Source organism: Branchiostoma belcheri, unplaced genomic scaffold, assembly GCF_001625305.1.
Source record: "Branchiostoma belcheri isolate BF01 breed outbred unplaced genomic scaffold, Haploidv18h27 scaffold5, whole genome shotgun sequence".
In the NCBI taxonomy this organism is placed as follows: Eukaryota; Metazoa; Chordata; class Leptocardii; order Amphioxiformes; family Branchiostomatidae; genus Branchiostoma; species Branchiostoma belcheri.
This window is the reverse complement of record NW_017804131.1, coordinates 2,948,569-2,962,209: the sequence shown is the minus strand read 5'-3', so window position 1 is coordinate 2,962,209 and position 13,641 is coordinate 2,948,569. Positions and strand designations below refer to the sequence as shown.

Here is a 13,641-nt window from a genome sequence, read left to right as displayed (position 1 = left end):
CCCCCCCAACGTTGTGATAAGGCAGGTAAATGACCTTTGAAACTCATTCAAAGTCATCGGCAAGCTGTTTATCAACTGCTTGCTAGTATGGCTGAAATCCAGATCTTGCTTCACTGTAAGTTACAGTTCTGTTGGTGAAGAACGTCCTTTTGGACCAGTGGTATCAGCATGATGTTAGAATGTATGAATCTCAGTTGCGCAACCCGAAAGGACAAAACAAATATACAAACTGGAAATTTCCACCATCGGTACGCCTAGCTTAGTATTGGTGTCATTTCACCATTCTCTTTGCGAAAAGAACTTCGAACTCACTTGTGACCCACAGCTTCGTCATGAAGGTAACGAAGAGCACAGCCCACGTAAGTTGGTTCATCTTCGTTGGTCCTGATCGTGATCGTTACTGGTCTTTGTTTTCTTGTAACTCTGTACCATGTATAGATACGATGTCTCATGACCTAACTATACAAACAACTGAGGTCAAAACGTCAAACAATCAGGTTAGCACGTAGGCAGTAAAAATGGTAGAAATGGCTTCACTCACTCGGTGATTTATTCGGGAACCATAGCAAGAAAATGGCCAGGCCTTATGACACCATATACACCTCATCATCATTATACATTATCATATTGTTTACACTTTCACCACTTCATTAATAAAGCTGGTTCATGCTAAAAGTCCCGTTATCACAGAAATCAACAACGCCTATAGTTACAATAGCCTGAACTACAAATGTTCCAGACCCTAAGTACGTAAACCGCGGGTACTCAATGCATAAAACACATTTGATCGTGTAGAATGGACGGGCATATCTCTATGGTCACATGTAGGCTTTGTCTTTACTTGTACGCACATCCTTGATATTCTCCTTGGTCTATTTCTGTAACGTGACTATAGGAAGTGCCTGATGCAAACATAAGACTTTACAAATATGAAAATTGATGAATACATTGACGTCTTTCCAAGTCCCAGATTTGAGTCTTTCCCTTCAACAGTCCAAGTCTTTCTTAAACTCCAGTAGCTGCACAGGCAGTAGTGTAGTGTTAGTGATGTACTGTAGTTTGTCCCGCCCCTGTAGAGTGGTGGTGAGGAAGGCTGCACTGATGCCCTGGATAAAGCTGCGGTATTTCTTGAGATCTGCGTCAGGGTTGATCTTACAAGCTTTGGCGAACTTACACTCTGTGGAAAAGAGTATGATATTTATCCTTTTACTTGCATATCCATATGTCAGAGTTAGAAGAATATTTGTTACAACAGAGGCCTTTTATTTGATTAATCTTGTCGTGCGGAAACAGCTGTTGATAGTTACTCAGTTGTTCAACTGTTTTGATCTCAAGCATCCACACACCGAGTGGTGATAAAGTATATATTGTGAAATGTACCTCTTATGAACGCGCATGTACATGTAATTTTACACTCGGATTGGTTTGTCATTTTGTTATTGGCATGTTGTTTACTTGTAAGCTTGTTCCTGGCAGACGGAGATGAATTACAAAAAAACAGTAAGTTTACTTACCTGCATACGTAGGAGGATCCAAGATCTCGCAATGGCCATGGCCCTGTGAGAGTTTGATAGGAAATAAACATTCTCGTTCTTACATGTACCAATTCTCAAGAAACTGATTTGCAGCGTCTTTTAATTTTGACATCTGTGCTTTGCGTGTAGTTTTTTTTTTCAGAGCAAAAAAGAGGTTTTTAGCCTCGGTGTGTACTTTATCAACTATATACTTTAGCGTATTTTAGCACCTATATGTAGAATTGTAGCCAGTTATGTATTTATAAATAGTATAGCGTAGCTTAAAGAGGTGAACTAACTCTTAGTCAGTAGTTCTATTCAACATTCTGTCAGACATACTTAGTAGTTCCCGTTGAACCCTATATGTAGAATTTAGATAGACCCACACCAGCTAGTGATCTTATTATCTGCCATACGTTGTACCTGTTACATTCGTTGTGCAATAAACAAACTTTGACTTGACTTGACTTGACACTAAAACAATAAGTATCCTGATACTAACCTTGACATTCATTACAATTTTCGGACACTGCCAGAAGTCGTAGAAGTGATTGTACCCCTCAGCGGGGTAGATGCACATGGGCTTTTGTGTCGAGAACTCCGTGCCGAGTATGAAAGCAGACATTCTAAACTTCACAGGGGTTTTAAAGTGGTAGCTGAATGGCTCCAAGAATAGTGCAGCCTGTTAAGAGAAAAACAACAAAACCAAAAGCTCGTTAAAAAAAAGGTTATTGTAAACTTTGAAATGAACTTTTAGAATATGTAAAACACATGTAAGTAAAGGCAAATGCATTTACATCTTAAATTGCTTTCCTTGCTTCTAACCTTTGAAAAAGTGTGATTCTTCTCGGTCATGTCCACGATAGGGTCACATCCTGCAGAGTGGCAGCCGACCGCTAGGTGGTCAAAGGCTGGTACCAGTCCACTCTGGTTGAGCTGCAGTGCGATTCTTTCTTCCAGGTGTTGTGTTACCTACATTTGCAAAATTCTTCACACTTGTTTGTGACCTTAAGATGTATCTAACTTTCCGATATTCCCGCCGATGTCTAAAGTGTAAAAATCCTATACAATAAACAAACTGCCATATAGTAATAATTGGTCATTTTCAGTTGACTCTTTACGAACGAACAATGGTTTAATTAATTTGTTGTCCTGATACATAACGTTAACCCCAAACTTTCTACGGTAACTATAGTTGGTTTATTATCATCTTTACTATTTCTAAAGTGTAGAAGAAGAAAGGCAGATGGGTACAGGTTTTATGAGACTTTTAAGTGAAATGTCAGATATAGTGTACATAGTATTAAAAGCTAAGTTATATACATGATACAACAGTGAAGTTCCGAACGTACCCACTGCAGTTCCTCCAAGTATTTCTTGGTCTGACTCCCTACTTGTCCCGGGGTTCTGTCCCTCTCGTCTGCGAGAGGCAAGTAGTCCACTCCGACCACAACAAACCCGTGACTGGCCACCGCCTTTAACACAATACTGTAACTTTCCACCGGTATGTATCCTAGCAGACCACCGGTGAAGAACAGGACTGCGTAGGTGTCGATCTTGTTGGGGTAGTAGACTGAAAAGGCGGATAACATTCGTGTATGTGGTCATACATGGTTTTATTATATGGATTACTATGAAAACAAATTCAACTAGAAAGAACCTTCACATGGTCTAGCATAAAAAACTACTACTCGGTTATTCTTACTCAAACACACTCATACTAGTTTATGGTGACTAGCCCCTCCAACACTTGCTACATAATGTAACCCAACATCGCAGGGCGTCCTCTAAAGCATCAGCTACCATGGTGACTGACGTCTGGTCCAGGTCATTGACCTTTATGTGTTTGCAGAAGAAGAAACAAAGCAAAAACAATGTTTTCATTCTGCAAAGGTAAACATAAATGCACGATGCACATATTGACAATGAGCAGACATATATCCACAGTTACGTTAATATTATTTGTTTCACCTTTAGTGAGCAGTGGTGCGTCGTGCTGGCTGATAGTTAACGTGTTCACCTCCAGGGTTCCGTTGTCATATGGATTCCCAGTGTCCACGTAGATTCCTTGGGCTGATAAATCAAAGACATAGGCATTTGTTTGAACCAATCTTTAGTTATGAGAAACCCAAAGTGGCCTACAGGCTGCTTTTTCATGGAGGTCATGAGGGAAGAGGTAAGGGTCAGAGAAAATTTCACCCAGGTATACTTCGTCAACGGAACAGTAATCTTTGCACCCAATACAAGTTCATCAAAGAGTAGTAAATCGTAATTAGTAAAAAAATTGGCCTTTTGTCCTACTATTACCGGCTAACACCCCTTTCTAGACCGATTTCAAATATTTGTTCAGCCTGCAAAGCAGTCTGGTGGAGACTAGCAACAGTCCATGGCAGATTGGACGTATAGTCCAACATCCGACGAATAAAGAAAGCCAATCTGAGGTCTCTGGATATATACGATAGGCTACTTGTTAACCTCACCTGTTGCCCACAGCGTGGCCGTGAACGTAGCAGAGAGTAAGGCCCACGTCAGTCGGTCCATCTTCCTTCAAGTTGGTCGCACTGGTACCCGGTCTTGTGTCTGATGATCCTCATGTGAACTATACTGACCTAGTTTACTGCACCCTTCAGGTCCAAAAGTCAAACTACTAGCAGTGAAATATAGTTAATATATGTGGGTGGGTCGTCAATTCGCGAGCAGATTGCACCAATGATATGTACCAAAAATATACCACACTGAAGGGTGGTTATACCAGCTACTACACAAATACAGATACATTCTCTTCTTTGATAAACTTAGAATGAGAAATAATCAAATGACACAAATTCGACTGGAAATGAGGTAGCAATAGAGGCATTTACGTGTCCAGAAGAAACATACAGAACATATAGATACGATAATATTTAAGTCCTTTCAGTAGTATTTCAAGCAATTTTTTTTGGGGGGGGGGTGGTCAAAATTTATTTCTGCGAAGTCATAAGTATGGACCATCATGGACCAACATTACCTCTTGTAGTAAATAGGCTGAACTGCAAACAGCCTTCGACCCTTGTACATCACGACCTAACTTAGTGGTGTCTGCATACTGTACTTTGGACCCCTTATGTGAGAAAGGTCAGCTGCTTATATATTATATAACCTCAGGTGTGCATTTTAATCATTGTTTAATTGTTTGCACACGCATTGATATCTTTCATGGTCTGTCTCTTCAAGGGACTACCGGCGATGACACCACTGAAGCAGAGACATTTGGGGGGTTTAAAGGGGACAAGATACGACAATAATGGTCAACAAATATTTTAAATATGGCTGTGTACCGGTACGCAGTACCGATACGGTACTGGAAAAATTGATTAGGTACAGGTCCAAATGATGATGTCTAGCTTCTTCACTGTGTCTACGAAGGATGAAACTCGTCGGTTCTATGAAAGCTTTTAATGAAGATAAAGTCATATGTCAGAAAGTACATGTAAATCTGCCTAATACAGGCAATAACATATACGAATACCTTACATAAAGTTACATTTAATCCCACAAACTACGTATAGAATATATATTTTATTATTTTGTTATTTTCAATAAAGATAATAACAAAATAACAAAGCCAAGTCATGGAATCATAGACGTTATCCAGAATCATGTCCAAATGCCGTTCCAAGGTCAAAATCTTGGGAGCCTAGAGTTCATTTTTTTCATGGCTTTCACATCCATACTTGTACCATGGCTGTCTTCAAAATACGTATTGTTAACCATTTCGACGGTCACCAAAATAAACTGTTGCCAGTGCAAGCATTTGGCACTGGATACTGCTGCCTAGCCTTCTTTCCATATTAGCAGTTCATGTCGTTCTTGTACTCCAGTAGCTGCACAGGCAGTAGTGTAGTGTTAGTGATGTACTGTAGTTTGTCCTGCCCCTGTAGAGTGGTGGTGAGGAAGGCTGCACTGATGCCCTGGATGAAGTTGTGGTACTTGTTGATGTCGACGTCTGGGTTAGTCTTGCAGAAGTGGGTTAACTGACACGCTGGGAGAGAGACAGAATTATAGAAAATTTCAATAACCTATTCCTATATAACCTTTATTGTACATTCATGCCCTATCTGGCTAAGTACAGGTGAACAGATGAAAAGGTATATACATGTTTGTAGTACAAACAGAACTATTGATATACTAATCTAACTACATCAGCTCTAAAACTACTCTAATACAGAGGTTCGCCTTCTTCTCGTTTCTTTATGATGTTGAAAATATAATTTGAGATGGGTTTGTTTAATACAGGATGATCAAAGCGCATAAGAAAGATGACTTCTTCAATATTCTTGTAATATATCAAAAAGATTATTAATAACATCCCAATCTACAATGTTCCTCTGAAATGTATGAAGCTTGGACGTTTTCTAGACTAATTACAGAAAATGGATTAGCTCCTCCAATAATGGAATGCCAGCCTCAATAATATGGATGCATGGTACGTATCTACTAGTAATCAATTTAGCATACAGTACTACGTTTTAGAGTTTTCGTGCTTGCTTCCTAATTGCTTCATAGAGAGGACAGTAGCCAAAACTTCTCTTAATATTTGAATGCGGGTTTTAGAATGACACCAAAGGTTGCATCTTACCTTTATACCAAGTTTCGTTGTAGATATCACAGTGGCCATGATCCTGTAAAAATGCAAAACCGTATTGACAATAACCCATGCAAAATTACTCAATGGAAATTTGCTATGGGTGTCTCTCCCGGTAAAAACAAGTGTTCATTAGACACAAATACCCGTGAAGTTGCAACACTTTTAGCTGAGTGGGTGAAGGTGTATCGTGTCAAAGTTGAAAGTTAAACTTTTGATCCAGCAAAATAAAGTTCTTTCACCTAGAGCTTTCGACAAGATACTGTGTCAGTCCACAAAGTAGCCTGGGTGCCATCCCCAGTAGTATATTCGCCAGCTCTATAACTGTTATAGAGCTGGCGAATATACTACTGGGGATGGCACCCAGGCTACTAAGAAAGACCAGAGTCGAAAGCTCTAAGTGAGAAAACTTTATTGTGCTAGATCAAAAGTTTTAACATTAAACATCTGTATGCTTCATTTATATGCTTACCTTGACTGCTATAAGCATCCGTGGGCATTTCCACATGTCGTAGAAGTGGTTGTAGCCCTGCCCGGGACGGACGCACGCGTGCGGCTGGGTGGACAACTCCGTGCCGAGGATGAAGGCAGGCATTTGGAACGGCACCGGGGTGGCGTAGTTAAAACTGAAGGGTTCCAGCAATAGGGCCGCCTGTTGAAAAGAAATTTAAAACTAAGCAATTGTTGATGAAGAGTAAGGTTCTGCTTACATTGCACGCCTTCGTACTACAAGACATTCGATGATTATACTTATTTCAAGATATCAGAGATTTGCTTGAGAACAAGGGATACACTTGTATGAGCAATGACGAACTAAAAATACATCATTTACCCAAAAGTGTTGATCTCATTTTATAGAATCCTACTGTTTTTGTGCACGTGCCTTACAATGTCCCTTCTTATCGGTTAACGATCCCAAAGGCCACATGTACCTACGCTTATCTACATGCAGTTGCTATGTCAGTTATTAACCTTTGAGAAGGTGTGATTCTGCAGGGTCATCTTGACCAGTGGGTCACATCCTGCAGAGTGGCAGCCGATCGCCAGGTGGCTGAAGTCCGGTACCAGTCCCGTCCGGTTGAGGTGCTGTGCGATTCTCGCCTCCAGGTTCTTAGTTACCTGTACGTAGAAAGCAGTACAATGTATGTGGAAAACTTCTGTATGATGTCTACTATAATAAAGACTAGAAAAACAAATAGCCATCAGGAAACAAGCGATGGCTGAGTAAAAGGATCTGTTGCATTCATCCATTACTCCATCGCAAACGTTAGGTGATCTTAGGTTGACTTGGTGGCATTTTCCGAGCAGCAATAAGTCGAGAACTTTGAAAGCAAGTAGAAGAAAAGGGTAACATTTGCAAGACAAATTCATAATGTTCACCTTCGCATATGGTCTGGTCTGTTAATTCTTACTCAAACACATTCATATACATATATGGTCAGACAGGAGTCTAAATCCCTCCTGCTATAAAATTGCAACATGATGCAACCCAACACTATTTACCATCACAGACAGTCTGGTTCAGGTCATTGACCTTTTTGGTTTGGAGAAGAAGAGGAAACGTAGCAAAAACAATATGTTTTCCTTCGGTAAACATAATAAAGGAGGGTCAAACGACATGTTTTCTCTTGGAAATGAGGAGACTTGTCATGTAGAGAAAGAAGATAAAAAGTTTATTTACTACGTACCCACTGTAGTTCCTCCATGTATTTCTGTGTGTGGTCTCCTCCCAGTCTCTGACTCCTATCCCTCACGTTAGCAGTCGCCGTCACCATGGGCATGTAGTCTATCCCGATCACCACAAACCCGTGACTGGCCACCCGTACTAACACATCGCTGTACAGCTCTGACGGGATGTCTCCCTGGTATCCGCCGGTGAAGAACAGGACGGCATATGTGTCGATCCTTGTCGGGTAATAAACTGTAGAACATTTTCGGATGAAAATGATATGGCCATTATTAATTGCTCGTAGTTAGAATCGCAATAGAAAGGTATGTTAGTATTTTTATAAGAGCACAGGTGTGTCATCTATGTTGATATCTGCCTTACCTTTTGTGAGCATGGGAGCGTCATTTTGGCTGATAGACAACGTCAGGACCTCCAGAGGCCCTTCATCGTACGGATCCCCATTGTCTACGTAGAGACCTTGCGCTAAGGAAAATAAAAAAGACAAATCAGGACGGGGCACACAAAGAGACATAGTACTTTCAATGGCAACTTAAAGGTACATCTCCTTTTTTGCACTTCTTCTTCTACAAGACTCTGCAGTTATGAACCATTAGTCTGCCTATAATTTGGCGCTTTACTGTATAGAGCTAATAAAATTTGTTAAAACTGGCCAAATAGGAAAAGTAGCATGTCCGAGGATTGTTCCATAGTCGGCCAATAATTAAAGAAATCTCCTTGTTTTTTTTTTTCAGCCAGAATAAAGGTGAGGCTGAAACTATACGTCCTTCGTATTCTCCAACCTTTGTGCTCTCGACACTCAATGTCGTGTAAATGTCCTCCAAACCCCAGGCCGTATAATTAAGCAAATGTTTCATCATGAATGTTCAAATATTGTCTTATATAACCACTGCAAAAGCGCTTACTTCTGTCAATTTTGACCCAGTATTGCGGGTCACGGGTTCGAATCCAGGACACGATGTCGGTGACCTAAGCCCTGAGTATACTGTTAGTCAGGGTTGTAGTTCTTCTGAGCTGACCTGACAATATAATGATCTACCTGTAGTTTGGGGGAAATTGTAAGGTATTTGCGTGTTTTAAGCTTACAACTGTCCCCAAACTACAAGTAGATCATTACATTGCCAGGTCAGAAGAAATACAACCCTGACTAACGGGGTTAGGTCACGGACATCGCGTCCTGGATTCGAACCCGTGACCCGTAATGCTGGGTCATACTTGACATTAGTAAACGCTTTTGCATTGGTTATATAAGACTAGTCCATGTTATTTCTTATCTCTAGTTAATAGTACTTGGGTCAGCGGGGTTACTGTCGGTTGCCGTGTCCATATTTGAAGGTAACATCCCTCTAACCATGGCCAGTACATAGCATGTGCCCATATTTGTGGATTCGTCTACTTTCCTCGTTAACAGTGTCGTTTGGAGATTTTAAAAAAATGGATAGCATGGACATGTCTTCATAAAAAAAATTGTCAGTGTAGCGTCAACCGTTTGAAATTCATGCTAGTTCAAGCATGAAGTTAATATGCGTCTTGGCGCATGGGGCAATAGCTTGATCTGGAGAAGTGGAGAAGCCGGGTTAACGGCATGGTATTTTTGTGGCATTCATGAGGCGTCACAGCCGTAGGTCTAGGTGGTGATCCCTTTTTGGATCGGGCGAAAATCAATGCGCGCGGGGATGTCATCAATAAAATTAAATCAGTGTGGCCTTATACCCTTACTCATGTTTCGACATTGGCTGCATGTGTCATTGACTTTCCGACACAGACCTCAATTCATCAAAACGCTCGCACAAAAATGGCTTCTATATCAAACCTCAACGCACAGTGCAACTTCCACATAACGTAAGTAGCATTAAAATCATAGTACGGAGGACAACCTCTAATAACTCACCTGAGGTCCAGAGCCTGGTCAGGAAAGTGCCGAAGAGGACTACCCACGGAAGTCGGTACATTGTTAGTACTTGGTATGTGTGATTGTCCAAACTCAAATCGCCAAATTAGCCACCCCTGGTACCTTAACTATTCAATTACCGCTTGCTGTACGCGTGTGTCACCTTTAAAAACTTTAATTAGGTCAGCCACGCCTCTAGGTCTCTGAAGGTCATCACGCCTTCATCACGTTATTTGTCTAGTGAACTGTGGCCAATATAGGGTATAAGGGGTAACTACTTTATGTAAAAAAAACTGAGGCTCTCATAGAGTTGGTCTTAACATCTCTGCATCTACACGAAAAATCAAAACGTATGATATATTCTGACGACAAAATAATGAGCATTGTCACCAGAAAAATAAACAGCAAATTTATAAGTGATTTTTTTCGAGTCTTTGTTGCCCCTTGAAAGGTCCTCGGGTATGGATATTTGCCAGGTGTTAATCATTGCGCATGCTCACGTTTTCCCAATGTGGAAACAGCGCAGTTTTAATCAGATGGGAAACAGTGTTATCACCTTTGTTATTTTTACTCCGTGAAGGAGGCCAGTGAACTCCGACACTTGTCAGTGCGTTTGCAGTATGACTCACGACACTTCTGCTGCATTCGTATGCTGCTTGACATGTCGTCTGTTAATATGTGCGGAATGGTGTGCATTTTTTACACCGTACCAGATTTAATAGGCCATGTAATATTTCAGAAAACATCTTCTTGGAATTGTGGAACAGGTCATTAATGCTGTTGGCCTTTTTTGTGTATCTGAGTTTGGTGATGACAAAACATGAAAGGGCAAGATACACTTGGCCATGGGGCACAATCTATCTTCGTCGACATGCGATGTGTTTTGTGAGGTTGCCTACACTATTTTCCTTCTGTTATGTAGAGTAAATTCTCCTTGGATCATTTGTCTGTACAACCATGCTTCTATGTCCGCAAAAATTGGCTGAGCAGGCTGACTTTCTAATGACTAGTCAACAGCGCCTCTTGTGACACCGGCCATAACTGCAATAAGGTTTATGCATCATACGTAAACGGCATGCAAAGACTTGTACTACGAATGTTCAAATCCCTGCATACAGTTGAAACACCACGACAGAAATTTACGGTCAGGAATAATGGTAGAAACTCGCCAGAAGGCATGATAATTTTACAAGTAGTATAGGTGACTATCGGATGCTTGAATCGTTCAATTATTCTACCGTTTTGGCCAAGCCCCACTATTGTCCCAGTTCGCAGAAGTTTGCTGGGGACTGTCCATGATCCTATCTGATTAATCCGCCCTTGAGGCAATGTTGTTTGCTGTGTGTGTGGACCTACTGAGGCACGAAGGCCGGCTTTTAGGCAGACCGTATCACAATGGGAACGCGAACAGTAGCTATGACCCTGATGCGCTCACAAAGTCAACAGTTTTACAGGGTTAGGGCAGGGCAGATTCATTTCACTTCCGCGGGCTTATCTCTATTCAAGGACAAAGTGTTTATTTTTGAAAGGTATCTCTCACAACCTAGCCTTTGTACCATCCGGATTTTCGCTCCGCAACGCTCGAAAAAAAATCCGAATGGTACCCAAGCTACTTACAATCTCCAAGCTGAAAGAAATCATGTTTAAAACTTTACGTTTATTTCTGAGTACTCATGCATGGAAACCAAGCATAACTAGTTCATACTCAACCCGTCAGTGTGCTATTGATGACATAACCCAGGGTTACCTAAGCACAAGTCTGTCGTTTGAAAATGACGTCATCGCTGCGCTATGTTCTGCCCCCCAGTCATGCTTGTGGTGCAGTGCGTGCGATTAGCGCTTTAGAGCCAAGTCTTAACAAGACGACAACAAAGAACAAGAGACGAAACACCTTGTTTAGAGGAGGCTTACGGCATAGCTTACATGTCACAGTGTCATCAGATCCCCAGTCAGTGGAAAATGGCGGAACGCGCGCTGGAAAAACAGGCTGCACTTTGCCTGGAGATCCCCAGCTCGGCGTAAAGCATGCGCGAAGCCGTTGGTGGTCCAGTCAGGACGCTGTCGTGCCGTGGTGATAAAATACAATGTGTCTTCTGGTGGCAACACGTTACGCTTTCTCATTTTTTTTCCAAAATATGTACTAACAATTATCTACATGTGTACAATTCCGGCACCTGCTTGACATATTCGATATTCACCTGGACAGGTTACCAGGTGTTTACGAGCTTTTGACGCCCCCACCTGCTAGTCTTTGACTGATATGGGCTAGGGTGCGATTTCAGGCACCGTTTCAGGCGCTCAATATTAAGGTCTCGTCAAACAATACCGTATAATGAAAATAAGGAGCTTTTCAAGTCAAAGCTTTTAAAACCCCTTTACTGATGGTCAATCTTCTTTCGCCATGAGCACGATTCAGCCATCCTTTCATACTCTATTATTGTGACTGACTGATTACCAACTTCCAAGAAGAAGATTACCAACTTCCGCTATACTACAAAAGCCATACCAGGTAACCGTGTTGGTTTAGGTGAGCATAGTGTAACAACAGCAATATAGAACTACAGGAAGAAGGCATAGGTAGGCCAAGACGTAGGATGGGTTAGGTTTAAAATGTCGCCTGAGACGCCACTATGATAATCCATACGTACCCATTCACGGTCACATTCAACATTTAGTATACCTACATACTAGCTGCCTAACAAACGTCGTCTTACAAACGTTATCCCTTCTTTTTTTTTTGTATCAAAGTCGCGTCCAGATGTCATTTCCCATGTATTAAGTTGCAATATTGACAGATACTTCTCCTTCCCGCACAGTGCATTTAGGCATCAGCCGTTGCCATAGACGAATCCAACATTGTCAAAAGACTGCCGAAGACCAAGATAAACACAATGATTCTCCTTTCTGTGTGCAGATCCGTCACGTTCTGACATAACTGGGTGAAGTCTAGCGTATACAGAAGCGCAGGGGTCAGGGAGAGCAGAAACAGGGAGCGTGCGAATGTGCCGGGCGCGCTGACGCGGAATCAACACGCTGTAGGGCTGGTATTAACTCTGCTCAGCTCATAAACACACGGCACAGAAAAGCAGTAAATCTCTCCTCAAGTTTACTCTCTTTGGCACTAACACGACGGCTGAGTGCCGTATGTTTGCTCCAAGTGCTGTAAAACGATAGTAAATAGCGCTTTTGTATAACGAGTTTCCGTTTTTTATACTCTGTAATGGGGTCAGGAGAGTATAATTAGGATCCATAGAACTACGGCAAGATAAGGCGATTACCGAGGTAATTTCATGCGTGTGCTGTTAGTAGGATTCACAACGGGGCAACGCTAATGCTAATAGACATTTCCTGAACAGTACTAATGGCATTAGAAAATTAATGTACACTGATACCCCTTCTTAAATGGAGGTGATACAAAAATATGACACTACCGCACAAAATGAGACATCTTGCCACATGATCGACTGTACAAACCGACTACCATGTAATCACGGTAAGTGGCTATTACAGACTATTATGTTTCATATGTTGTTTGTCCTAAGCTTTTTGATAAGAAAGAAAGATATTTGCAGATGTCTTGAAACGCTTAATGGCACGCAGAGAGAACAGAGGTGTGTCATTGATTTGTTGTTGTTTTTTTACATCAGAAATAGCCAACTACTAAAGCTATACTACTTATAAACTATTCGTGGATTTGCAGGAAGGAGCCTCTGTGATTCATTAGAAATTCCTCTGTATCATTTCTTAAATCTCAACTGAGTAAATGTGCGTGCTTGAAATACTAGTACATTCTAGTGAATTTTTTTAGTTTTCTCACAACAACTGGAAACGTCATTGTTGAAATTTGGGTTTCGCGTAACCACAAAGCATTCCAACAACAGGACGTTATCTGTCGAACAAGCCCTAGGGTGTGGTCAGCCAAAAT

At 41.3% G+C, this 13,641-nt stretch overlaps 3 protein-coding genes across 4 annotated transcripts in view; all 3 read right to left on the bottom strand.

Moving 5' to 3' along the window:
- LOC109479795 (chlorophyllase-1-like) overlaps positions 1 to 587 on the bottom strand; it is a 3,014-nt gene extending 2,427 nt beyond the window's left edge. The window contains exon 1 of the mRNA XM_019781812.1: positions 313 to 587. Coding sequence (XP_019637371.1) covers positions 313 to 373 — 61 coding nt within the window. The 5' untranslated portion in view covers positions 374 to 587. The remainder of the gene's footprint in view (positions 1 to 312) is intronic.
- A 132-nt stretch (positions 588 to 719) lies between these two features.
- Positions 720 to 4,055, bottom strand: LOC109479797. Its single transcript, XM_019781815.1, has 7 exons — positions 3,995 to 4,055; positions 3,486 to 3,587; positions 2,867 to 3,087; positions 2,340 to 2,486; positions 2,017 to 2,196; positions 1,515 to 1,557; positions 720 to 1,177 (listed from the first exon to the last, which is right to left on the bottom strand). The coding sequence occupies exons 1-7, from the start codon at positions 4,053 to 4,055 to the stop codon at positions 987 to 989; spliced, it is 945 nt and encodes a 314-aa protein (XP_019637374.1). The 3' UTR covers positions 720 to 986.
- Positions 4,056 to 5,086: 1,031 nt separating this feature from the next.
- LOC109479796 (chlorophyllase-1-like) lies at positions 5,087 to 11,800 on the bottom strand. 2 transcript variants are annotated; one of them, XM_019781814.1, is made up of 7 exons: positions 11,640 to 11,800; positions 8,189 to 8,290; positions 7,827 to 8,059; positions 7,111 to 7,257; positions 6,611 to 6,790; positions 6,133 to 6,175; positions 5,087 to 5,535 (listed from the first exon to the last, which is right to left on the bottom strand). In XM_019781814.1, the coding sequence occupies exons 2-7, from the start codon at positions 8,199 to 8,201 to the stop codon at positions 5,345 to 5,347; spliced, it is 807 nt and encodes a 268-aa protein (XP_019637373.1). In that variant the 5' UTR covers positions 8,202 to 8,290; positions 11,640 to 11,800; the 3' UTR covers positions 5,087 to 5,344. The 2 variants fall into 2 exon arrangements, with proteins under 2 accessions (XP_019637373.1, XP_019637372.1); XM_019781813.1 differs by lacking the exon at positions 11,640 to 11,800 and adding an exon at positions 9,717 to 9,869.
- Positions 11,801 to 13,641: the final 1,841 nt, after the last annotated feature.